Below are 27595 nucleotides of genomic sequence, written 5' to 3'. Positions count from 1 at the left end.
AACTAGGTTTTCTGGGACCGCTATTTCGACCACGTCCTTTGATCCATCTGTAGATTTTTCTGAGCCAAGGATGGCACTGGCAGCCAGTGGAGAGGCAGCACCGAAATAGCCATTTGTGGCAGCAGTAGCAGCAGCAAGGCTACCTAGGGCAAATGTCCCCGCTGTTCCACCAACAGGGCTGCCACCGCCTGAGGCTTCACTCGCATATGTAGCCAGTAGGTTTGCTGCGGCTGCTGCGGCGGGATTTGCACTGGCTGCAGCTGCAGCCAATGCACCCGTGGCTGCAGCTTGACTCAAGCCCAAACCCAGTGTGTTAAGATTATATCCATAGCTGGCTAAAGTGTTGAGTGCAGAGGTGATGGCTACCAGGTCATTTCCTGTGAAGCCAGATAAAACCGCTGGGAAGGCGGCGACTCCAGCGAGGTTAGCGTGTCCTAACAGCCCCGCAGCAGCCGCAGCAGTTGGTAACACCTCAGCAGTGTTGGCATAAGGGGATCCAGTTGGGTTGGAGTTGGCCACTGGACCAGTGACATTGGCATAGCTGATATTAAGACAGCTGCCACTCTGTGGGTCCTCCTGGATTTTCTGGATGATAAGTTCGACGGCTTTGCGGTTTTGTTCAGGTTCCCCACTCACCGTCACCACTCTCTCTTGCAAGTTTATCCCATCTGGCTTTTGAGAGAGTTGTACCCAAGCTCCTGACTGCTCCATGACAGCTTTCACTGTGGCACCACCCTTCCCAATGATCAGACCTGCAGTGCTGTTAGGAACAATTATTTTTACCTGTAAATAAAACACAAGCATCAATATAGCTGTCAGTCACTGTTTTCAAAATCTCTATGTATATGTACTAATTGAGGTGAAAGATGACAATGTTGGAAAGTGATGTTTTTCTCCATTTTGCATCCAACGAGATCATGCAAGACACAGGTGAGAAGAAATGTAACACTTACCCCTGCTTTACCCTGCAAAGTACACCGTACTTCATTATTGAGAAATTTTCAGTTTCTACACCAACTGCCTTATAGCCTCCCTGAACTTGCTAAATTAATGTCAAGTTATTGTCAATGTTAAGGTATATTATACTGACTTATGCACACTGGGAAGTGGATAGTAGCCATTTTTAAAAATACATAAGACTGCTAACAATTATCAGAGAGAAGAAATGTTCATCTTGTCTACCTGGACTTCATTTGAACTAAGGTCTCAGAAGCAGTGCTCCAAGTAGCACGACTGCTAGTGTATAAAAAGAAAGAATCTTTTAGACAATCAGTTTGGACATGATTTAAGTTCCAGAGGTGAGCGAAGCAACAAAATCTTTTCTAACTGATCATTTTCCTTTTTCTCTTTGGTTCAGTTTTTCCAATCTAAAATATTTTCATCTCTGCAACTATTTCTCCTTCATATATGTCTCTGTGCTTTTTGTTCCACTTCACTTCAACATACTGTAAGTAAACTTTATCCTTAAAATCACTGCATCATCCATTCTCATAAAATATAGATTATAAATGTATGTCTAATACAAGCCAGACTGGAGTGATTTGAACTGTAAAAGCACATTACAATACAAGGTATAGCTATGTGAAAATGTAGACCAATCCACTAGCAACAGAGTGGACTATAAAGACCATGGCCACAATTGTAGCAAATATAAATTCCAATATGTTCTTTTTGTATATGCTATTGATAACATTTTAAGTGATCAAAAAATGCACTTAAAACACTTCTTGCAATGCAATACAAATTTCCACTGAAAATCAAGCCTTTCTATAGGTAATAGAACACAAATATTGGGTTAATAAAGACAGAACATTTAATAAGGGGTAGTGACAATACGGATGACTGTCCACCCTCCCTATACTGTACTTACCCATGCAAGAAGCTATTTGGACAGGGGTTTATTATAAACTATTTTGACAGACTAAAAGTGAAATAGTGAAGGCAATTTTCATCTGCCTGTCGCCCATTCATTCTGAAAAATGGGGAGGGAGGCAGCCAAATTAAAAGAAAACTACCGCCCACTAGATGCCCAAGGCCCACCAGACTCGATTTCTGAGCGGGCCTCAAAACTTGCAGCCAACGCTCCCATCCGAAACAGATGGGAGCTTTGTTACAATGGCCTGGATTTTGCAGTAGGAATAACGGTGTGGCTATCAGTTATAAAGGAGTAAATCGGACAACAATTTCCGGTGTCCGCACATGTGCAGTTAAACACAGAAATCAGGAAGTTGCTGTCCGAGTTGCCCTGCTCCTCCTCAAGCTTTGCTACACCAGTACCTCCCCAAGAGACTCTGTATTCAAACACATGAAGGGAGTGAAGTTGAAGTACTTAACTCCTAGCTACCCACTAAACACACCCAGAAAAAGTTAGGGCTTGTCCATTCAAGTGTGAGTGATTTTTTTAACAGCGTGATGAGTCTTAATTACTGCCAAACAGCCTCTCTAGCACTGAAAACTTACTTTTACAAGTGTGGAGTCTCATACCTTCAGATTTTAATTATTGTTGGAGATTTAAAAACAAATAAAAATAAAAATAAAATATTTTTTTAACTTTTTGTTTCTATCTCTTATCTCTTTCTCTTAACCACATAATTTTTTCCCTCTCTTTATTTCATTTTCTGTGCATGATTTTACATTGAACTAAATATTCTAACTAGCACTTCCTGGTTTAGACTCTGCGTGCCTCAGTAAGGATTCTTCAATCTGATTGCTTGAAGAGACATGCTGTTGCTTGCACTGTTCATACAGGTCCCAGGATCTCCTTTAGGGGGGCACCGCGCTGGATCAGACTCCCGATGACTGTATGTTATCATGCAAAAGCCCACGAAAAGTCTGTGGGCAGCTGTAATCATAATGAGCGGCGTTTGTTCGCCGCTGACTGCAAAATCCGGGCCCCAGTCTCTACTGCTTATAGTGGATGCGTTTGTGCGAACGCGATTTGCCTGCTAAACATGATGGTCGGTATAACGCCTGAAGGACGTTTATATTCTCTCTCTCTCTCCCTGTAACGTGCCATCTGCAGCTGCCCGATTTCCAGCCTGTTCAATGGAAGCAGGAAAGATGTCGGCGAAAAGCTCGCTCGTCTGCGACAGTGACTGAATATTGCCAGATAAAAAATGTGGAAATATTAACTTTGCAAGAATAACAAACTGTAACAGATGTTACTTTTGCTTCACGTGTTCTTTCCACATTTGTTACAGTTTGTTCTTCTTGCAAAGTTGACATTTCTGCATTTTTTTTATCTGGACATATCCTCCAGCCTTAATTTCACATACTAAAATAATTCTATTTGGGTCTCTTGTCATTTCTGTTATCTTAAATTGCACCTGTTCTATTATGGGTCCTGCAGCTAATATTTAAAAAATTACAATTCATAGTATAGGGAGTCAATATTCTTAAGCTTTAACACTGATTTCCTATTAATGAAGACAATTATATTAAGAAGCAATTATCTGGAGACTGCACTGAATCTTTTATGGTAAAATGCAGATCATCATATTAACACACATGCATTCAAACTTAATTTCCAGCTACCAAGATTATAAAAGCTTCATTGGTTGATTTTTAGTTACTACTCAGTTCCTCTGTTGTCATCAGTCATACTGGTATCTTAAGTACAATCAAATCTATAAAGTGCAGCTTTGGGCTTGTTGGCTGTAAATTCTGATGACAACAACACTATAAATGATAAAACAAACCTAATAAAAACAGCTTTTAACCATGTGTTATCAAGTTTCTCAATTTAATTTGTTTAGGCAAGATAAACTGAAAAAAACGGACTGCTGTAGAAGAATGTTACTGGAAAGTGATCAAGATTTATGTTCTGATTTTGAGAAACAATTTTAATACAGCAGTGTAACTGATTACTAACCAGAAAATATCTTTAAAACAAGTACATGTTGATATCCTTACAAAATACCAAAACATAAAGTGCCTCTCCAACGCCCCCCACATGGAGATACAGGGGGTAATTTTCAACTTGGTCACTTGGGTACTAGCCTGTCAGAGCGGATCACCCACCCTTTGAACCTTCCCGATTTTCATTCCATTGATTTACCATCTAAGGCAGCAAAGTTGAAAATTACCATCTACCCTTCCCCCCACCTCCCCGCCCCACCAAACCCATCTACTGGAAAATTAATTTTAACTGTTTAAAGAGGTTCTAAATTTGTGTCAAGATTCTATATTGCTTGACTAAAATATTTACATTTAAATAGAAATACGTAGCCTTTTAGTTTTAAAATGACAGTCATGTTCTCTGATTAAATAAATACAAGTGCATATTTAAGTATTATCATACCTGCACTGTTACGATTATGTATCAGTGCTGAATTATGGAGAACTCAAGGAGGACATAAATTAACTATTCTAAGAAGATCATCAATTTTGTATTATCTGCTTAATGATCTAGAAGCATACTATACATACAGATGTCAAAATGTAAAATTCTCAAAAGAAGCTATATGTCAGAATATATTTCATACATAAATTGCGTTTACCACAATTTCTGCTGTCAATTATCATTTTTAAGAATCACATTCTTTCAAACTAGAACTAATTGCTGTAAAGTAACGAGTTGTCTTATAGTTTCAATGTAAAGTGAATGAAATGCATTGAACATTGTTTAAGCATAACTGGCTGCAAACTGTATAATGTTTCTCACCCATCAAAGCTGTTATAGCCTTAGGCAAGCCACTATCAAACAATTTATCTGTAATCTTTCTTTGCAGCACACTGCCTTGTCACTGGTTATTAAAGGCATTCACTATTGCTGCTTTTAATTCATTCTTACGCCATTGATTCCGAACAAGTGAGCCTCACACAGCCAGTGGCAACTTCAAGCTAAACTCATTGAATATTTTAAGATCATCATCCAAGAAGACACATATTTTACAGGGTATTCCCGACTGCCGCTGACTTTCTTGAGCCCAGTAAGTGGCAGCTCAATTCCTGTGTTGAGGTTATCATGCAATGTTGTGATGTCTGTACTTTACACAACATGTACTGGACAAATTATCACAGCCAACTTGTGCATGTACAATATATTGTTGCCAAAATAAGGACGAGTTTAATGCTGTTATTAATGTGTAAATCGTACATTAATTTGTGGCGAAGAGATACCCTATGAATTGCGATTCTCCACTAGTTGCTGGACGATTTGAGCTGTTCCGCAGTTAGCCTTACGGAAATGGCAGCTCGCCTTCAACCTCCCTGTGAGGTTCAAGAAATTGCTGCATTTGCACGTTAATTGCCCAGTAAACCCACCGCAGAAAGTTAGGGCAAGTACTTAACAGCGTAAGTACCATTTTAATGATGAGATTTATGTTCCTGCATTGCCACACAACCTCTCTGGCTCAGAAAGGGAACAACTGAAACTGTGGAGTCTCATTCCGACATGTAGTAAATTGTTGTTAGAAATTTAAAAAATTTAAAATGTGAAATTTTAAATTGTTTTCTTTCTTTTCCCTTCTGTCTCTTTTCTCTCTTTCTTAATCCAATCTTCCTTTCCCTCTATTTATCTTTCTGTACTTGATTTGATTCTAATTCACCCTCTTTCCTGCCATGTCATTCCTCTGTTTGTTTGTTTCTCAATCCTTAAACTCATTGGTTAAGGCGTTACACTGTTTGTCCTGTTGTTCACCCAGGTCCCGATGACCTGTTATCCTTGCTGTGCCGTTATCAGCTCGCACTTCCAGCAACTTGCAGGGCAAATTTTTTTCCAGCTGAAGGGTCAGGGAAGAAGTCTAACTAATGGGGCACACTACCAGATGCTCTGTTCTAGCAAAATCTGGGCTAATGTGATTCACTTTTCAGCTGGTTCACATGGATACTGGCTGTACTGTTTGAATTTAAGTGTAGGGGAGCAACACATTTGACGTCTCTATCCAAAGAGCTGGCCTGCAATATAAAAGCAGCTTATGATGTTCTGATGTAGTTTACGCCTACAATGATGTAATTCTACAATATTAGAGTGTCACCAATGGGAGTGCAGTACTCCTGCCTTGTGTAGCACTCTGTAATGTATACGACCCAACCTCTGTTTATCTTACGTCAGGGTACACCCGGGTATAATGGGTCTCATGATCTGATATGGGATTGTGGGCCTCTGATTCTATGCTATTAAACATGGTTGACAAGTTCTGGGTGCCTTATGACAGAAGCATGCAAATGCACAGGATGGGCTCTGCCTCAGTTTCTTGGTCTGCTGAAGGTGAGAGGACAATTCAAAAACAGCGCAAAGAATACACGTTACTGCAGATTTTTGTTGGAAAGGACTTACTGAACCTGCAGGAACTGGTACTAGTTTAAACATATTCCTTAATTGTGAATCAGTTTACTTTTCAATTAAAAATATGATATGCTGCTGCATTGCTAGAAAATTGGTTCCCAGGCCCACACTGCCTTGAATGTGAATGACTAGCATCCAGGTGTGACCCTCTGTACATGCACATAACAATTGGGCTTCCATATTTTGCAATGGGTCTATGGAGATTGGTTATCCAATGTGAAATACAAATGGGGGAGCACAATGCACAGAAGTCACTTTCCTGTGCTGCAGCAAAAAATAATAACTGAGCGAATTTCTAATTGCATATGCACTGTATAATTGTTGATGGGGTACCGGAAGGTGCATTTACATTGCAGCAATCAGTCAGATATGAGCAGAACCCTGTTTACATTACTTGGTCTTGCCTGGCTAGAATTTTAACTGCCCTAATTAGGACCGTGTGAGCACTTTGTAGACTAGTTTTGACAGCGCACTGGCTTGACATTCAATGGACTGCTTCAGTCTGCTTCACTCAAGAGTCAGGTTGAGCCATGACTCTGGATTTACACTGTCAGTTTAGTATTGATGGAAAGCTGAAATTGCTTCCCAATCCACACAAAACTTTTAGTGTAAATGTATCTGAAATAATTACTGAAATAAACAAACAACATTTAGGTTATACTCACTGGTCCTGATGTCTTCATATGAGCACACTTAGTATTACTGTTTTAGAAAGAGAACTCTGTAGCGTATAAGTACCTACAGCACAAAAAAAGTGATGTCCTTTTCTCAGTTATGTGTTGGTGAAATCTCCTAGTAGTATAATCAGAAAGGGGTTGAATATTCTACTTTAAGTCTCATGGCCATTCTAGCAACGGTTAGTGCACAGCACAGAACATGTCCATTAGCAGTCAAAGGTAGAATGGTGGACTTAAGTTACATAACTTACACAAAATTAGACATTCTGTTAAGTGCCATTTCTGGCAGTAAGTCTAAATTCTGTAAGCCCAATGTCTTTGAGTTCAGATGATGTTTTAAACCACTGATGATGTTTTATCTATATATATAAATTGGTACATCTGTCTGTCTGTCATTCTGTCATTCTGTCTGTCATCACCTGTGCGTCTGTCGGGCTATGCGCTCGAAAGTTACAGGGCGTACCTACGCGCGCGTTACCTCCAAAGAAAGCTTACGCTTCCGAGACGGTTTTAAGCGTATTTACGTTTCGGCCGGGCTAAAATCGCGCCCGCGGTATCCCAAAAACCTTCAACGTTCCGCTCATTAGCATCTCATTATCCGCTCATTAGCGACAGAGCGACCTCGAGCTCGACCAATCGTACGCCGGGTTGCTGGCGTGTGCCGCCGGGCCAATCGGTGCGTGCGTGGCCGGGCTTTATCGTTCTGAACCGAGGTGAGTCGCCACCATCTTGATTCCAAACTTTTCCTTTCTTTTTCCCGCTTTCTGCGTCTTAAAAAAAAACGTTGCTTTTAAAACACATATTGTTTTAAAAAAAAATGATTTAGAAAGTAATTAACTTATCTAATCTCATTAATTTTCCTACCTTTCCCCATTTTTCCAGGTAGGCCTAGAAGCCTCGGCGTCTCCTCCACACCCATGCCCGAGCTAGGCACCTCCCGGCCCCACTCGAAGGCTGGAGGGCCGAGCCTCAGCCCAGCGCCGCTAGGGTGCGCGCGCAGCAGGAGCTGAGACGCAGCGTCTCTCTCTGGCTCGGCCGGGGGGCGGGGCTTGCTGAGCGTCAAGCGTTACCCTGGCAACCGGGTCCGCCGGCCGTCTCGCACAGCCGCAATCGGCAGTCTTCACCTCGGGGGGGGGGGGCCGCGACCCTCGGGGGGGGGGCCGCGACCCTCGGGGGGGGCCGCGCGCGCAGCAGGAGCAGCTGAGACGCGGCGTCTCTCTCTCTCTGGCTCGGCTGGGGGGCGGGGCTTGGTCAGCGTCACGGTTACCCTGGCAACCGGGCCCTCCGGCCGTCTCGCACAGCCGCAATGTTGAAGCCAGCTCGGGAGGCCGGTGCTCGGAAGATCGCGCCTCCGGAGTTCGGTGCTTGGTTGGTGGGGGGGGGGGGCGAGCCTCGGGGGTGGGGGTGGGTGGTGGGCGAGCCTCGGGGGTGGGGGTGCGAGTCTCGGGGGGGCCAACCTCTGGAGTTCGGGGGGTGGGGATCAGGGGGCTCGGGAGTTTGGGGGGGCGGGGATCAGGGGGCTCGTGGACTCTCCCCCTTCCCCTCCCCTCCTCCTCTCTCCCCCTCCCTCCTCCCTCCTCTCTCCTCCTCCCCCCTCCCCTCCCCCCTCCCCTCCCCCCGCCCTCCCCCTCCCTCCGCCCTCCCCCCTCCCCTCCCTCTCTCTCTTCCCCCCAGTCGCTCTCTCTCTACCCCCCAGTCGCTCTCTCTCTTCCCCCCAGTCGCTCTCTCTCTTCCCCCCAGTCGCTCTCTCTCTTCCCCCCAGTCGCTCTCTCTCTTCCAACAACAACATGCCCTCGAAAAAGCCTCGGCACCGCCGGGCACTTCAGCTAGTCTATATATATAAATCGGTCGATCTGTCTGTCTGTCATTCTGTCTGTCATCGCGTGTGCGTCTGTCGGGTATGCGCTCGAAAGTTACAGGGCGTACCTACGGGCGCGTTACCTCCAAAGAAAGCTTACGCTTCCGAGACGGTTTTAAGCGTATTTACGTTTTGGCCGGGCTAAAATCGCGCCCGCGGTATCCCAAAAACCTTCAACCTTCCGCTCATTAGCATCTCATTATCCGCTCATTAGCGACAGAGTGACCTCGAGCTCGACCAATCGTACGCCGGGTTGCTGGCGTGTGCCGCCGGGCCAATCGGTGCGTGTGTGGCCGGGCCTTATCATTCTGAACTGAGGTGAGTCACCGCCATCTTGATTCCAAACTTTTCCTTTCTTTTTCCCGCTTTCTGCGTCTTAAAAAAAAACGTTGCTTTTAAAACACATATTGTTTTAAAAAAAAATGATTTAGAAAGTAATTAACTTATCTAATAATTTTCCTACCTTTCCCCGTTTTTCCACGTAGGCCTAGAAGCCTCGGCGTCTCCTCCGCACCCACGCCCAAGCTAGGCACCTCCCGGCCCCACTCGAAGGCTGGAGGGCCGAGCCTCAGCCCAGCACCGCTAGGGTGTGCGCGCAGCAGGAGCTGAGACGCGGCGTCTCTCTCTGGCTCGGCCGGGGGGTGGGGCTTGCTGAGCGTCAAGCGTTACCCTGGCAACCGGGCCCGCCGGCCGTCTCGCACAGCCGCAATCGGCGGTCTTCACCTCGGGGGGGGGGGCCGTGACCCTCGGGGGGGGGGCCGCGCGCGCAGCAGGAGCAGCTGAGACACGGCGTCTCTCTCTCTGGCTCGGCCGGGGGGCGGGGCTTGGTCAGCGTCACGGTTACCCTGGCAACCGGGTCCTCCGGCCGTCTCGCACAGCCGCAATGTTGAAGCCAGCTCGGGAGGCCGGTGCTCGGAAGATCGCGCCTCCGGAGTTCGGTGCTTGGTTGGTGGGGGGGGCGAGCCTCGGGGGTGGGTGGGTGGTGGGCGAGCCTCGGGGGTGGGGGTGGGTGGTGGGCGAGCCTCGGGGGTGGGGGTGGGTGGTGGGCGAGCCTCGGGGGTGGGGGTGGGTGGTGGGCGAGCCTCGGGGGTGGGGGTGCGAGTCTCGGGGGGGCCAACCTCTGGAGTTCGGGGGGTGGGGATCAGGGGGCTCGGGAGTTTGGGGGGACGGGGATCAGGGGGCTCGTGGACTCTCCCCCTTCCCCTCCCCTCCCCCCCCCTCCTCTCTCCTCCTCCCTCCTCCCCCCTCCTCCCGCCCCTTCTTCCCCCCCTCTCTCCTCCTCCCCCCCTCCCCCCTCCCCTCTCCCCTCCCCCTCCCCTCCCCCCTCCCTCTCTTCCCCCCAGTCGCTCTCTCTCTTCCCCCCAGTCGCTCTCTCTCTTCCCCCCAGTCGCTCTCTCTCTTCCCCCCAGTTGCTCTCTCTCTCTCTTCCAACAACAACATGCCCTCGAAAAAGCCTCGGCACCGCCGGGCACTTCAGCTAGTTTATCATATTTCAATCAGATTACAGCTTTGTAACTTACAGATATTATTTTACATAAAAACATAAGACGTAGGAGCAGGAGTAGGTTATTTGGTCCCTCGAGCCTGCTCCGCCATTCAATAAGATCATGGATTATCTGATCTTGGCCTCAACCTCACTTCCCTGCCTGCTCCCCATAAGCCTTGACTCCCTTACCATTCAAAAATCTGTCTATCTCCACCTTAAATATATTCAATGACCCAGCCTCCACAGCTCTCTGGGGAAGAGAATTCCAAAGATTCACGACCCTCTGAGAAGAAATTCCTCCTCATTTCCGATTTAAAAGTGTGCCTCCTTATTCTGTTATTATACCCTCTAGTTCTAGATTCCCCCACGAGGGGAAACATCCTCTCTGCATCTACCCTGTCAAGCCCCTTCAGAATCTTATATGTTTCAATAAGATCCCCTCTCATTCTTCTAAACTCCAATGAGTATAGGCCCAACCTGCTCAACCTTTCTTCATAAGACAACCCCTTCATCTCCGGAATCAACCTCGTGAACCTTCTCTGAACTGCCTCCAATGCAAGTATATCCTTCCTTAAATAAGAAGACCAAAACTGTACGCAGTACTCCAGGTGTGGTCTCACCAACGCCCTGTACAGTTGTAACATGCTAACTTTTTGTGATTCATGTACAAGGACCCCCAGATCCCTCTGTACCTCAGCATTTTGTAATCTCTCTCCATTTAAATAATAATTTGCTTTTTTATTTTTCTTACCAAAGTGGATAATCTCGCATTTTCCCACATTAAACTCCATCTGCCAGATTTTTGCCCACTCACTTAGCCTATCTATATCCCTTTGGAGATTCTTTGCGTCCTCCACACAATTTGCTTTCCCACCTATCTTTGTATCATCAACAAATTTGGCTACATTACACTCAGTCCCTTCAGCCAAGTCATTAATATAAATTGTAAATAGTTGAGGCCCCAGCACTGATCCCTGCAGCACCCCACTAGTTACAGTTTGCCAAGCTGAAAATGACCCATTTATCCCGACTCTGTTTTCTGTCAGTTAGCCAATCCTCTATCCATGCTAATATATTATCTCCAACCCTGTGAGCTCTTATTGTGTGTAGTAACCTTTTATGTGGCACCTTATCGAATGCCTTCTGGAAATCCAAATACACTACATCTACTGGTTCCCCTTTATCCACCCTGCTTGTTACATCCTCAAAGAACGCCAGCAAATTTGTCAAACATGATTTCCCTTTCATAAAACCATGCTGACTCTGCTTGACTATATTATGATTTTTGCATGTAAATAATTAATGTGGATATTAGCCATTGTTGAGGATACATTTGTCTCAATATTTCTTAATATCCAGAAGCCTCCCACAGCTCCACTTACTATTACTCAAATTACTATTTAGCATGACTACAGTATATTACATTATTAACAATTCCTTTAGGATGACTGCACAATGTAATAGTACCCAAGTACCCCACATCAATACACGGCTTTTTTGATGAGTGCAAGATCATATAGAGTAGTGCAATCCTAAGGGATGTTTAAAACTGGGTAGGTATACTCCAAGTTAAAAAAAATGTTTTGATTCTAGTCAGGTTGGTGACTTGAGAAGCTAAAATCAATTGAATAAATAGACTACAAAGAAGCCCTAAAGTTAAATTTACTTGCTATAATCAAAAGTCATCACAAATGCAGGTTTAAAAAAAAAATATTTAGCAACAAATCTTAAAATATTTTGCTCAGGTTTGGGGAACTCCACTCCATTTTCTTAAACTAGTACATGGCTTATTCACCTTATGGATTGCACACATAATAAAACTTAATTTTTTCTAAAACATTTATTAGAAGTTTGAAAGCTTTTTAAGAGAACTCAAATCAGCTACATTTTGGATGGAAAATTTGAATAATTCTACTGTGTATTCTACCACCTTTTATAAATTGTATATGTTGAAGTTTTAAGTGATCATGAAAGATATTTTAAAATAATATTTTGGGACATGGTATATGAGTAAATTGAGAAGTGACATATGGTAAGTGTAGCATGCTTGGGAGGAACAGGTGACTTTGGACCTATGGGCCTAGAAATTCAGTATAGCCACTTTTGGGGCGGTAAAGTCGGGCGGCCGCTAAAGTTTGCGCCCGCCGGAAAGTGGAGTCCACTTCGCCGAAATTCAGTAGCTTTGGCCAAGGAGTTCGCTCGAGCGCTAAAACTGGCGTTGCACGGCTATCTTTAGGCGCTAAGCCGGCGGTGCAGACTGATACCGCCGAGGCCGGGCGCAGCGCAGGTGCGGTCATGTTTTGATTGACAGCAGACACCCTGGCGCCGGCCAGCTCTTAAAGGGGGAAGGGTCGACTTGGTCTGCTGCCACGCCCTGGATACTGCAGCCCTCCAGCTAGGCCTAAACACTGCTGCTGGAGAGAAATAGCGCCAGGAAGGATGCAGAGGGCCCGTGAGCGAGCGCAGCGCTTCTCTGCCCATGATTTAAAGGTGCTGGTTAGGGCTTTGGAGAAGAGAAGCCATATCTTGTTCCCGGACAGTGGCAAGAAGCCTCCCAAGAGGGTGTACAGGAGAGCCTGGAGGGAAATCGCCCAGAGGGTCACAGCCAACAGCGATGTCCCCAGGACTGGTGTCCAATGCCGGAAAAAGTTTAACGACCTCACTTGGATTGTCAGGGTGAGTACCCTTTCCAGTGTCCTCCTCATCCTTGCATGTGCACCTCACATTATGGGCAAAGGGACCTCAAAGGCCTAATGGACAGCCCTCATCCAGCAGCTATGGCACTGGCATGAACATCAATTGCACTTTCTGCACTTTACACACTGGCCAAGCTATTCGACCATGGGAGGCAGTGCATACAGCAACAGGGCACCACACTGTATTTAGAGGCCGTCCTTTCTCTTGCAGGCCAAGCTGGCCCAGAATCTGAAGAGCTGGACTGTCACCGGGGGAGGCCGTGCCCAGTTCCAGCAGCTCAGTGACCTGGAGGAGCGCGTGGGTCGAGTCATGGGTGCCCGGGTGATTGGCCCCGTTGCAATTGGAGATGCCGACCCTGTGCTGGGCCCCAATGGTAAGGACATGACCGTTTGGACCTCTCTCGTTCCCCTTGCGCTTCAGATCTACATCCTTTGCCACTGTCCGACCAATGCGCAGAATGCCACCACTCATGCCTCCCTCGCTGACGCCCTGTCCTCACTCTAAAGCTACTCTTGTGCCTTCCTGCTTTCAGCTGGTGAGGAGGAGGTCCCTGAAGCTGCGAGTGTCAGTCCCTCGGAAGCGGAGGACGAGGAGGAGCAAGAGGAAGGCGGCACATCGGGGGAACCCTCATCCGCGCCAGGGGATGGCAATGGAGGGGACACGTGTTCCCTGGAGGAGAGCCAGGGGGAAGTGTTGCAGGGGAGTGTAGCTCCTGTGCCCAGTGGCGTCCAGCCAAGCGGGAAGGGTCGGCCAGCTCGGCTGCCTTCTCCCCAGAGGGGGGAAGTGTTGCAGGGGAGTGTAGCTCCTGTGCCCAGTGGCGTCCAGCCATGCAGGAAGGGTCGGCCAGCTCGGCGGCCTTCTCCCCAGAGGGAGAGTCGGCCTCCAGTCCGGAGACGGTCCTCGCCCAGGAGGTGCGCCTCCTTGATCAAATGTCCGCGGACTCGGATCGTCGGCACACCGAGTTCATGGGGGTTGTGGCACGGTTGCCTGAGGCCATTGAGTCCCTGGCTCATAGTGTGTCCGATTTCGGGACCTCACAGGCCAGGGGTTTCGAACAACTCGCGGCAGCACAGGCCAGGGTCTCGAACAATTCGGGGCATCACAGGACGCGAGTCGGGCACAATTCGGGGCATCACAGGACGCGAGTCGGGCCGAATTCGGGGCATCACAGGACGCGAGTCGGGCCGAATTCAGGGCAGCACAGGACGCGAGTCGGGACGACTTCAGGGCAGCACAGGCAGCGAGTGGACAGTTGATCAGTGGTGCCGTGCAGTCACTGGCTGGTCTGATGCGGGCACAGACCAGGGCAGTACGGGCACTCACTGCTGCCACACTCGCTGTGTCACGCATGCATCGCCAGGGCACCCGCCGCGCTGCTGCAGCACAGCGGTCTGGCCTTCACCAGATTGCTGCGCTTGCTGCAGTGCCAGCCCGGCCGAGTGCCAGTGTCTCTGGCGACCAGCGAGCGCCTGCCATCAGCCAGCTTGCCCCCATTGCTGCAGCCGCCACTGCCACTCCCCCAGCAAAGCTGCGACGAGCTGCTGGAGAGACTGATGCTGCCCAGCCACAGCTGCAGCAGTCAGCAGCCGGCCCCTCGAGGGCCAGAGCTCGTCTAGGCCGACCCCCAAGGGCATCTGCCGTCACGCAATGTGCCCCTCAGGAGCCTTCCCCCAGCCTTGCAACACCCACAGGGCCCAGGTTGAGGCGGAGCAGCAGGTCGTCCAGGGGCCGGAAGAGGCTGGACAAGGACTCGCCCTCTCGGCACACAAAGTAGAATGTGTTGGCAAATGTTTTTTTATATGGGGGTGGTTGTGCTGTCTATGGGGGGGTTCTTTTGGTAAGGCCGAGGATGAAGGCAAATGTTTTTTTATATGGGGGTGCTTGTGCTGTCTATGGGGGGGGTTCTTTTGGTAAGGCCGAGGATGAAGGCCATTTGGATGGACAAGTTTTGTTATTCCTCCCCAGGTTGTGGGAGTGAGATATGTTTTTGACTGTTTTTTGGGGGTGTTGTGTGTTTTTGGGTTTCATGTGGGAAGGGCCCTGAGTTTGTTCAATAAAGCTTTTTCTTTATTCAGCTTGTCCATGTGTGATGTTTCAAGTGGTTGTTGCGTTAACCGGCTGAGGGCTTGCGGAGCGGCTGCATTCATGTGCCTTCATTGCCACAAGCCATTCCCTGACAAGGGGCCTAGAAGTGTCGTTCAATAAGCCGCCGACGGACGGCCCTTGGACCTTGTGGCTCCCTCCTGGGCTGGTACTCCTCCTCCTCCTCCTCGTCCTCCTGAGGTGGTGGTCCAACGTGAGGTGGCAGTGCCTGAGTCCTGCGGATAGCCAGGTTGTGCAGCATGCAGCAAACGACGACGAACTGGGAGACTCTATCCGGTGAATACTGCAGAGATCCGCCGGAGCGATCCAGGCAGCGGAACCGTTGCTTGAGGACGCCAATCGTTTGCTCTATGATGTTCCTTGTGGCTTGATGGCTTTCGTTGTATGCCTCCTCAGCAGGGGTCGTGGGCGCGCGGAGCGGGGTCATGAGCCATGTACACAAAGGATAGCCTTTGTCCCCGATAAGCCATCCTCTTGGGGGAGGCTGTGCCTGGAACATGTCAGCCACAGTAGTCTGGCGCAGGATAAATGCATCGTGGCTGCTGCCTGGAAAGCGGGCATTGACAGCTAGGATGCGCTGCCTGTGGTCACACACCAGCTGTACATTGAGGGAATGGTAGCCCTTCCGGTTGCGGTAATCCTCGGCATTGTCGATAGGTGCCCGCAAAGCCACATGAGTGCAGTCAATGGCGCCCTGCACCATGGGGAAGCCCGCTGTTCTCGCAAATCCGACTGCACACTGCTCCTGCCTCTCTAGGGTCATGGGGAAGGAGATGAATTGGTGTCTCCTTGTGAAAAGGGCATCGGTGACCTGCCGGATGCAGCGATGCACGGCGAACTGGGATATGTTCGCTATGTCCCCAGCAGCGGCTTGGAAGGAGCCGCTTGCATAAAAGTTCAGAGCCACCGTGACCTTCACTTCCACCGACAGAGACGTTCTACTCATCAGCTGTGGACGCAGATCTCTGTGAAGCAGCTGGCAGATCTCTGCAACCACCTCCCTTCTGAAGCGCAGCCTCTTAACACACTGCGCGGCAGTCATGGTGAGATAGGACACCTGCTGGCGGTATTCCCTGAGTGGGTAAGGCCTACGTTGCCGACGCCTGATGGCCCCTCTGCGTCTAGGCATGGCTGCCCCTCTCACACAGCATCTGCGAGCCCTTCGCACATAATGCTGGAACTGAGGGTTGGAACCCCATGCAGCCCCCATAATATACTTGCAAACAGTGAAATCACAATGAGTCAAATTTCCAAGCTCTGGCCAGAAGCCAAAAATACCTCTCCTATGTTGGCCCAAATCAGTAAGGTCTCTGTCCAGAAATTCGTTGCACTAAAGTCATTGCAGCAAAATGGCTGGCCTTTATAGTTCAGTCTAAGTGCCCTTTAATTAGCGCTCCCCGAGGCCCGCAGGGCCTCTGCTGCGTTCCACTTCACAGTTCTTAACAGCGCCACGCCCACATTGGGCGGGCGCCACTGAAGTTCCGGTTTGGGGCGCACAAACGGCGTTGCACGACAAAATGACGTCATAAGTTGCGTGCGCAGCTGAGCGCGCGCAAACACTTTGCGCCGGCGCTAAATGTCTACTGAAGTTGGGCGTAGGCGCAGATCGTTCTGCGCCCGGCCGCTAAGTGCCTAGCGCTTGAGATCTACTCCTCTTATGGCGCTAACGGCTGGCGAACGCAACTGAATTTCTAGGCCCTGGTTCCTAAAACTCACCACCATTGGGGTTTTTCTCATGGAATTTCTGAGTCTGCTGTAGACTAATTGAAAGAGATTGATTGGTATGATTAGTCAATAACTCCATTATCATTGTATCATGTGACTACCAGGATAGTAAAAGGTGAACCAGAAGCATCTTGGTCATTTTTTGTCTAACAATTCCCAAGTTCCTATGTCAACCATATTGTTTCATACAACTCAGACTATTTTTAAGATAAATGAATTATTTTGTTCAAATGTACTGCAACCCCTCTGCCCTGATACAGACAACAAAATTTTCAACAGATTAATTAAGCGGTGTTATTATTTATTACTACATGTTCTTGCAATACTGGGTTTGCTAACTTTAAGTCACCATTGACCAGAAACTTAACTAGACCAGCCACATAAATACTGTGGCAACAAGAGCAGGTCAGAGGCTGGGTATTCTGTGGCGAGTGTCTCACGTCCTGACTCCCCAAGGCCTTTCTACCATCTACAAGGCACAAGTAAGGAGTGTGATGGAATACTCTCCACTTGCCTGGATGAGTGCAGCTCCAACAACACTCAAGAAGCTCAACACCATAAAGGACAAAGCACCCCATCTACCACCTCAAACAGTGACTCCCTCCACCACCGGCGTACCGTGGCTGCAGTGTGTACCATCTACAAGATGCACTGCAGCAACTCGCCAAGGCTTCTTCGGCAGCACCTCCCAAACCCGCGACCTCTTCCACCTAGAAGGACAAGGGCAGCAGGCGCATGGGAACACCACCACCTCCAAGTTCCCCTCCAAGTCACACACCATCCTAACTTGGAAGTATATCGCTGATCCTTCATCATCGCTGGGTTAAAATCCTGGAACTCCCTACCTAACAGCACTGTAGGAGTACCTTCACCATACGGACTGCAGCGGTTCAAGAAGGCGACTCACCACCACCTTCTCAAGGGCAATTAGGGATGGGCAATAAATGCTGGCCTTGCCAGCGACGCCCACATCCCATAAACAAATTTTTAAAAAGTGGATTAAAAGCTTAATGTTGGTTAAATATCAAAATCATTTTTTATGTATAAGATATTTCGGATATTTTCTATGTTTACTAGACTAAAAATATTTTTATATATCAAAACAATTCATTTTAGTGGATGAGTTCAGCCCTACATTTGTCAGACATTTTAAATGCAGCTTGGTCCCACTGCGAAAAAGTTGCACTGTCACTTGCTTAAACACTGAAGGTTACTGCAGTTTGACGTTGGGATTTGTTGCATTAAGCACATTCTACTGCACATTAAGATCTATTGCACAATAAGAAAGTTGAAAAATGTAATGACTCCAAACAAACAAATTTTGTCCTATTATTTGGCACATTGTTATCTTGAAGATAGGCCTGGAATTGTGACAGGCCAGGTGACACACAATCTAAATCCTGCTGACTGCAAACAGTAGGTGCTGCAATGTTTCACTGAATTTTTGCAAACTACTTTCTACCCAATCTGGTAAACAGCATGGTGTGCCTGATGACAACCATCATTCTCAGGTAGTTGTGACAAGATAGTTTTGATTGTTTCAGCAAACATGAAATTTGCTTTCAGTTAAAAAATTCAGAAAAGCATTATGAACACTTTTTAGGCCTTCAGTCTAAATTGGATGGTCCAATTGGATTCAGTTAATTCCTCTTCTGTTCATATCTATATTGCAACCCTTAGTTTCCTTTTTCCAATTTAACTGTAAGTGATTTCCATATAAAGGAGTTTCATTTATATCACTTGTCAGGTGGGTAATACAAATAGTCAGAACATACCATTTTTTTAAAGAGAGGTGGGTATAACAATGCAGATATATTAGATAAAAAATATTTGTATCATTACATAGTTTTACATAGAAATTACAGCACAGAAACAGGCCATTCGGCCCAACAGCTCCATGCTGGTATTTATGCTCCACATGAGCCTCCTCCCACCCTTCTTCATCTAACCCCATCAACGTATCCTTCTATCCCTTTCTTATCTAGCTTCCCCTTTCAGCTAAGACATCAGGATTGATCACATAACTTAATCATGATTGTTTGACATATGAAGTTCTATCTAAGTATTTTAATTTGCCCGTCTCCCTGTAACTTCTTCCAATACCAACCATCACCATGAATATCAGACAAGAGGCTCAACCTCCAACCTGCTACGCTCCGTGCGGTCTCCATGATAGTAACTCTCTCGATCAGTTACAAAAGTCAAGGTTAGCTACAGCATATTGTGTGCTCTACTTTGCCTCAACACCATGCTTTTAATTCAGTAGTGTTTACTCTGCCAGGAGATATTTCAGTTTCCCACACCACTCATTCTTATAGCCTAAAGTGCTTCCGAGTGGAGAACTGAACAGTAAATGGCTTTTTAAACTAAACAGAAACAGGCAAATTTAAAGTGACAAGAGTCTAATTAGAATTCCTATCATTAAGGACAGTCCAAAACAGATAACTCATATTCCTTCCCTTCCCTCCAAAATGAAGACTAATTTATAAGATTGCATGATAATTTTTTTCCCCCTCCATCCCACTAAATTTTCAGAACAGGTGAAATAAATGGTGACTAGAGACTTTCTGCACAGGATCAATGGCTAATGCATTACATACAGCAGTCTATGCTATAGTTAAATTAAGATACACACAATTTTAGAAAAAACATACATTAATTTTGTTTATTGTCTAATTAGTCAATTTTATTTAAGATTGGAAAAATATCATTTGGGTGTTTTGGGGTGAATATTGTTCTGATTAAGATCAGAAATATCAATGCTAGGCAATGGAATATTTTTTGTCAAATATGTATGTGTGTTAGGTGCAGAATAAAGCTTTCTCTATGTTACTCCAACGTGCTTTAATCCTAACTGTCGAAGGTTTTTGGTTTCCAGATTACCTACCCTGAACATACGATCCTAAAAAATTGAGAGGCAGGAAAAGACCAGCTAGTCCATCGAGCATGCCCCACACAACTGCAATGCCTGGAGCATCAAGATTAGGCACCATCCCCACCGGAACACATACCCACCTGCCCACCTTCAGTTATGCAATCTCCAAGGAGAGGCAGAAAAACAGAAAAAGAAACAAAAGCCAATCAGGAGGGAAAAAATCCAGGAAATCAACTGCTGGAATAAACTGCCAGAATGTGCAGTGAGTATGGAGTTTCTATAGGCCTTCAAAAGGGAGCTGGATATGTGCTGGGGTAGGTCGGTGGATTAGCAGTGACTAATGTTATTAGTTACTGCAGTCTCCTAGAGCTTGCTTGATTGCCTTCAAGGGTTGGAAGAAATTTCCAGAGCATGATCCGAAATTTGCTTAAGGTTTTTTCTCTGCTTTTTTGATCCTTCCAGGAAATTGCATGACCAGGGGGAGGGGAAGGCTGCCCTGCGTCCCAATGGACAAGTTGTTTTTTCTTGTCCTTTTTCATATGTCTGTAGCATTGCTGTGGGAGCAGGGATAAGGACACAGAAATACTGAACAGTGCGTCCTTGAAATAAAATACCTTAAATTGTCAGTATGCTACTGAAAAGTATTTTATTGATATTAACAGCATATTAGAATGTTAAGACTTAATTGGATTAGAGTCACTGAACAGGGTGAAGGGAAGAAAAAAATATTAGACTCCATAATAGAGCTGTGCAAAGGAGAATGCTGGAAACAGGTAAGCCAAAACAGTACAGTCACTGCAATCGTCTAGATGAGTGAGTTAATTGTTCGTGGGGATAAAAGGGTTAGTCACTTCATTTGAAGATATAAATAGAGTTTCTGTTATATTTACTACTGCATGGTAATTATTATCCCGACTGTAATGAGAAAGCAATGTGCTTAATTGAGTGTATAATATGTGAAAGGATTTTTGCCCTGAGCCTGTTGGCTGGAAATGGTGGATTAAAGGAGGATTTGGATGGCCATTTTACCTCCTCACTACTCTGGCCTCGAACCAATTACTAAAATCCTCAGAGTACTTTTATTCTAGGAGTGGATGTCTTTGCAGGTTAGCTTCTCATGGGAAGCTGTGAACTAGCAATAAACAAGGGAGAAAGAAACTCTGGGACTGACCCAATAATCTCTCCTTACCCAGTGGCTATGAACAGGATTGTAAATCTGATTCGAAATTGCTAATTTGCTTAAGATTTTACCATTTTATTGTAAAGAGGATTTATTTTAAAACATCGGCAAGTACAGTCTTTCAAACGATAGTATGTTGCTTCTGGTGGCCCACCACTATAAAGATATCTTTGAAATAAACTATTTTGATTTTATATAATGCTAACTTTATAGTTCCTCCAAGGAAGAGGAAAGGAAATGTATATGATTGATAACTGATTTTTTACAGTTTTTGTATGCCGTGTAGGAAGGGACATAACCACCAATTTAATCTTTTGAGTCCTGAATTAAAATGCCAAGAATTTAAATAATCTGAATTTTTAATTGTTTCACACTTCTTTATTCACTTCTAACTTTGTAATCTACAGGAGTAAAGGTGTACAAGCAATCATTTATGCCAATGTTACATGGCAAATATACGCACATTCAATTGCAAAAGAACACCAGCTCTGAGAATTGAAACTCCTTATGGTGCAGAAGATCTAAGCCATTGGTAGGAATAATTCACTTAAAACAAAAGACAAAAATCAGATTGCAAATATCAGAAACAATTCAGTATTTTCAATTTTAATTGAAGAGCTATAAAATGTTTTCAGAAGCCAAATACTTAAGCATATATTTGGCAAGCATGGAGTTTTCAAAGTAAAAATTGCTGCATTTGAAAAATCCTACTGAAATGCTGTTTCCTCCCATGTTTGAATGCATTTAACTGAACCACTGTTGCAGTATTTTACCCATTAGACAAATTCAAATTATACTCTAAATAATGAACAGTAAAAATATAGGGCTAGAAATTCGTTATAGCCAAGGAGTGGGCGGTGTCAGTAGAAAAGTTGGAGAATTAGCATCAGGCGCAAATGCTTTAGACGCAAAATTCATCCTCACTGCTCAATAAAATGATTGGAGTCCTAAATCAAGTCTTAAAACTCAAGCTCATTAAAGGCTGGACCTATATTGGGTGCAGTCTAATTGCAACTCATCATTGCCAAGGCTTTTTTCACTACTTAAAGAGAAGGTTCATTGATGCTGCAGCACCTCATTCTCAGCATTGTTGGCTGTGCAGGTGCCTCAGCAAGCAGAAGCAGAACAAAGAGAAGGAGCTGGAGGATTGAACCAGGCATGCTTATGGCAGGTCCACACCCCAGGGAGAGAGCCCGCAGATTCTCCGATGAAGCATTGGAGGCATTGGTTTTCGCTGTTTGGAGACGGAGGGCGGTGCTCTACCTGGCAAGTGGCAGGAGGCCTTCGCCACAAGATTTCCATGTAGAGGGAGGTAGCGCAGCACGTCTCGGGCAGCACTGTGGTCCTCAGGACCCACACACAGTGCAGGAAGAAATTTAATGACCTCACTTGGGTGGTCAGGGTGAGTGAATGCTTCAACAAATGCTACATACCACCAACTGTTCCACAATCTTCACACACTGCCCAAAGCACCACATCCCCAGCATTCACTCACCAACAATCTCCACCTACCAACACTCACATCCACATCTCACACCTTGCACACAATGACAGCTATTCAACAATGGCAGGCACATCCCCAAACATATTGCTCCACACTCACACACTTTCCTTTCTCTTGCAGGCCAACATGGCTCACAGCAGGAGGGAGCAGGAGCACACAGGCGGGGGACAAGCCGACACCCAACCACTGTGTGCGCTGGAGAATCGAGTGCTGCAAATCATTGGGCGCCAGGTGCTGGGTACCGTGGCCACCAGCGACGTTGACCCCCTTGGGGACAACGACGGTATGTTCATCCCTACTCCTTCTTCTCTCATTCCACTTCCCCCTCACTCCACAAGCGTTTCACACTTTCCAGCTAATCATGCTGTATGCATCATTTCTCCCTTCCTGCCCCGCTCCCCTCACCTTAACCCCACTCTTGTGCCTTTATGCTTTCAGATAATGAACAAGCACCTGAGCAGCCTGTCCTTGAGGGCAAGGTAGAGAGCGAGGAGGGAGAAGAGGAGGAGGAACACACCACGTCACTGCATGTCTCACCCGCAGACTCCAGCTCAGATACTGGCACTACTCATTCTTTAGAGGCTAGTATAGTAGTGGGATCTGCACAGGGTGAGGCACCGGGGACGAATGGCCTGCAGCAAGGCCAGGGGAAAAGGGTAGTTCTGGGGGCCAGTTCCCCAGAGGGTGAGTTCGCGTGTGAGTTCTGCTGTATAGGACTCAGATGAGGACCTCGATGGGGAGGTCTTTAGAAGAAGGGTGATGGGCATGCACATGGAGATGACAGGTGCATTGGGAAGGGTGCCTGAGAGCTTCTCGGCAATGGTAAGAAGCGTGGAGGAGTCCACCTCCAATATTGCACAAGGCTCTGCCCTCACCATAGAGACCATCATTTCCAGTCTTCAAAGGATGGTAGACTCCCAGAGAGACTGTGGCGACCCAGACCTGATGCCGCATGTGATGGGCGATCTGGCAGCATCCATTGCAGCACAGGTGGAAGTGACGCAGCGTCTTAGTGCTGTAATGGAGTCTATGCTTGGTGGCATCCAATCTCAGACTGCTCTCATGCAGTCTCAGCTTGATGCCACGCAAGCTCTGACTGCTGCCATCATGGCTGGGTCTACCACTGCCGACTGGGGCTTTCACGGTGTTGCAGCAGGCCAGCAATCTGTGCTGCACAGATTGCTAGGGATGCTGAAGTGCTGCCCCGGGGGAGTGGCAGTGGGTCAGTGGAGCAGGAACCTGCCGTCTTCTCTCAGGAGGACAGCATTCCTGCTTCCACCACTGCCACTCCGCCATTGCCCTTGATGCTGCCTGTCATCCAGCTAGCCCAGACTGCTGCCGCCCATGCTGAGGTGGTGCTGTTTACAGCCGGGCCTTCCATGTCCAGAGCTGGTCAAGGACATCCTGCAAGGCCATCTGAAGTCTCCCGCATGGACACTCAGCAGCCTTCCACCAGCCGTGTTGCAGTCACTGGGTCAACACTTCGTAGGAGCATTAGAATAGGCAAAGGCACAGTAATGACAGGCAGTAAGGGATTGCACAAGGGTGAAAAGTAAATATTTTTGGTGTAAATATATGTCCACTACTTTTTGACAAATTTATTACTTCACTTGACATTCTTTTGTGGTGTCTCTCATTTCAGCTTTGCGCTGTGCTATGGCCTGTGAGAGGTATAGAATGATGGGGATGTGGTGAACAAAGGGGATCTGGGGTTTAAGTCATCCTGCTGTGAGTCTGGGGGTCTGATTGGAGGAGGTGGTAGAGTTCTGTGACCACCTCCTTGGTGATGCGGAGCCATCTAATACACTGCTCCTCGCTTAACTGAAGGTAGGAGAAGTGCTCTCGGAATACCATCAGAGGGTAAGGCCTCCTGGTGAGAGCCCTGATGTCCCTCCTCATCTCTCTGCACATATGTTCCCATATTTCTAGCTGCCTACATTCCCTCTGCCATAGATCCTGGAGGGTGAGGTGGCATGCCAGTACAGCCCCCATTAATGTTACCAAGTGTAGCAGTTTGAATCTTTGAAGAATAAATGTAGCTACTTCTTCATTGCCAGAAGACTCCTGATACAAAAGAACTTTGAAATTACTGAATGAAACTGTTGAAGTGGGTGAAACTAACAAGAAAAACCACTGAAACTGCACTAACCTGACAGCTGCGAGTGATTACTGATGATCCCTTTAAATAACATTCCTGGAACCGGCTTCCTGGTACTGCACACCAGCTCTCCCTGTCGGTGTTTACTCCAGGTGGTGAGGTAAGTGGTGAGAATCAATTTAGCAAATTGGGCGGTCAGTGAGCGTTGTACACTCACTGATGTCACGATCTACCTGGTGTTGACGTTCCCGGCGATACCTCTTAACGGCGGCACTATGGAGAGGCCGTATTTGGCGTGCAATGCTGGATTCGCCTTGCCCTGGCGATACTGGTCTAGCGCCCCATTAGCGCCCTCTACTGGCGCTAATGGAAGGCACTAAGGGGATGAATTTTTCCCCCATAGTGTTTAACTTTTTATTTATTTTATACATTAATTCATGCAGAAAGGTAATAAAAACCAAATTCAGTGTGCAAAAATATCAGTTACCAAGTATTTAGACAATAATATTTAGTTCTAAATACTGAATGGTCTCAGTGCAAAAAATAATTATTTCAGAAAGCAGTCCAAGTCAGTGCAGTTTTAAGAATTACATATTCCACAAATACCAATAGGACATCGGAGTTTTTGTTGTACTCAGCTTATGATACCGCTCGTACAAACCAAGTTACACATAATGGACTTGATTATCTAACCCCTCCATTACTGGTGCACTTTGGCTGCAGTATGTACTGTCTACAGGATGCACTGCAGCAGTTCACCACGCTTACTTTGACAGCACCTTTCAGCCCCATAAGCAGGACAAGAACTTGACACGGGAGCAGTATCACTTCCAAGTCACACACATTTCTGACTTGAATATATATTGCCAAACCTTCATTGTCGCTGGAACAACCTGGAACTCCCTATCTTACACCATTCTGGAAGCACCATTACTACAGGACTTTAGGAGTTCCAGAAGGCCCACCATCACTTCCTAAGGACAACTAGGGATGGACAACAAATGTAGCCTTGTCAGCATTGACCCCATCCCGAGAACACATAAAAAAATAAAAAACACGTTGAAAAAGTAGTTCTTGGTTAGTTAACAATGATAAGAACTTTGCAATAACTTAATTGGGATGTATATATCCCTGTTTCAGATGAATTTTGAACCATAGCTTTATGTAATAATTACACAAACCTTGCATAAGCAAATCCCCCTTACAATCACATGTTCTTGCTGAAGAAAAATAGTTATCCTAACAGTAAGAGTACATACATATTCATCCAAAATAAGAAATTCAGTCCCAAACACCTGTAGCATTACTCAAAGATATCAAAAGCTTGAATCTCCACAATACTTTTGCAACACATGTAAAGTTTGTTCTTTTTAATACATTTAATTTTATAGCATAAGGATAATCCTCTCATATTAGCAATTTACCTGTTGCATGTAATTAAAACTTTTTTTGAGCTTTGGTATTGTCATTATTTGTTACAAATGCATTTTCCATGCTTTAAAGCAGAAAATTATATTTGAAATGATAAAGTTATAACTAAATTGATAATCTGTAGAATACTATTTTGGGATGGAATTCAAAATACTTAACAACTTTAAAAAATGTTTTCAACTGATTCCTTCTTTGTCGCCTCGCTCTGCATGCCAATTAGAGTCAAGCGTGCTGTGCCTCCATGGACTTCTCTGCAGCCACTGCCACCAATTACCTGAAGTGAGAGAACCAACGTTTTTTTTACCTGAGACAATAGCCTAGATTTTCCAATTGGCATTATTTTAACTTTGGCATTAACCTACATATTTATTTTAAATGGGTTCACACGATGTTGAAGTAAAGCCAAATGGAATATCGAGGTTGGAGCGTTTCACTTCCACATTGTACTCCAACCAGCAGCCTGACTGAGAAATGGCAACTGAGGGAGTCAATATATGAGTGAACCATGACATAAACTTGTAACCTTCTAGATTTCATCAAGCAAGTTCAGAAATAAAGGACTCGATTTTGCCAGGCTCGAGGAGGCGAGATTGGAGGCATGTGAGTTGTTAAAATCGCAAAATATGGCGGGCGGGCCCGATCCCGCTTCCATCCCGCCTCCAAGCAATTTTCCCACATGCGAGTTCTGACCCCGTTTCCATCCCGCCTCCAAGAGGCGGGATAGGCCCTTAAGGCCCTTAACAACCACTTAATTGCCTCTATAATCCCATTTTGAGAGGTATTTCCAATTTTAACCCTTTTCCAACGTTCTGCACACCTCCTCTGGAACACGCCAGTGAATCCTGGCAGCTTCACAAGTGGACTGCTTACTAACAGCTGCAGCTCCACCATTATAAAGGAGTTTTCACCAATCATCATTTGCAGGTGGCAGAACTTTGTTGTCTCATGTCTGGGGGAACTTTTAGCGGGTATACTCATTGTTCTGGAAGTTTGGAGCCTGACACCCATCTCCAGTGCGACCTCCTGGGAAAACCCTCTCCCCACCTTGACTGAGCACTTCCTCAACTGAGGTATTTACCAGAAGAATGGGAACTATTTATTTCCTTTCCTCCTGGACATCAGATTCGGACAAAGACCAGCCGCGGCAGCAGCAGAACCCTGACCAACTGCAGGAGCAACAGCAGGAGCTCCAAACTGTTACTCACCCACCTGAAGCTGCACAGGCCAGAAGGCGCCAGCGCATGGAAGCACGTCGGCGCAGGAGATACCCCCAAAACAGGGTCTACAGAGGATCAGCTTCCTCAACATGACTGAGCAGCAGTGCCAAAGGAGGCTCAGACTTTCGCGAGAGGTAGTGGGTGACATCCGCGCAATGCTGCAGCAAGACCTGGAGCCCAGAGGAGCAGGTGCACACGCCTTACCAGTGGCCGTCAAAGTCACCACCGCATTCAACTTTTTAGCTTCAGGCTCATTCCAGGGATCAGCAGCAGACATCAGCGGCATCTCCCAGGCGGCCGCACACACTTGCATCATGCAGGTATCCGATGTCCTTTTTGCCATCGCGCACAATCACATCAATTTCTCCAAGGATCAAGCCAGTGTAACTGCATGTGCGGTTCGGTTTGACAAACTGGCAGGCTTTCCAAGGGTGCAGGGCATTGTTGGCTGCATA

The 27595-nt window shown here is 46.4% G+C and overlaps 1 protein-coding gene across 2 annotated transcripts in view; it reads right to left on the bottom strand.

Moving 5' to 3' along the window:
• Window positions 1–27595, bottom strand: part of LOC147109466 (RNA-binding protein Nova-1) — a 335167-nt gene that overhangs the window by 2312 nt on the left and 305260 nt on the right. For both annotated transcript variants that reach the window (XM_086003423.1, XM_086003422.1), the window contains one exon: window positions 1–783. This exon is cut by the window's left edge and continues 2312 nt beyond it. In XM_086003423.1, the coding sequence (XP_085859549.1) occupies window positions 1–783 (783 nt within the window). The remainder of the gene's footprint in view (window positions 784–27595) is intronic.

Source organism: Somniosus microcephalus, chromosome 12 (assembly GCF_052327205.1).
Source record: "Somniosus microcephalus isolate GS21.2 chromosome 12, FLI_Smic_1.0, whole genome shotgun sequence".
Taxonomy (NCBI): Eukaryota; Metazoa; Chordata; class Chondrichthyes; order Squaliformes; family Somniosidae; genus Somniosus; species Somniosus microcephalus.
Note: the sequence above shows the minus strand (reverse complement) of the source record. Positions and strands in the feature narration are given on the sequence as shown.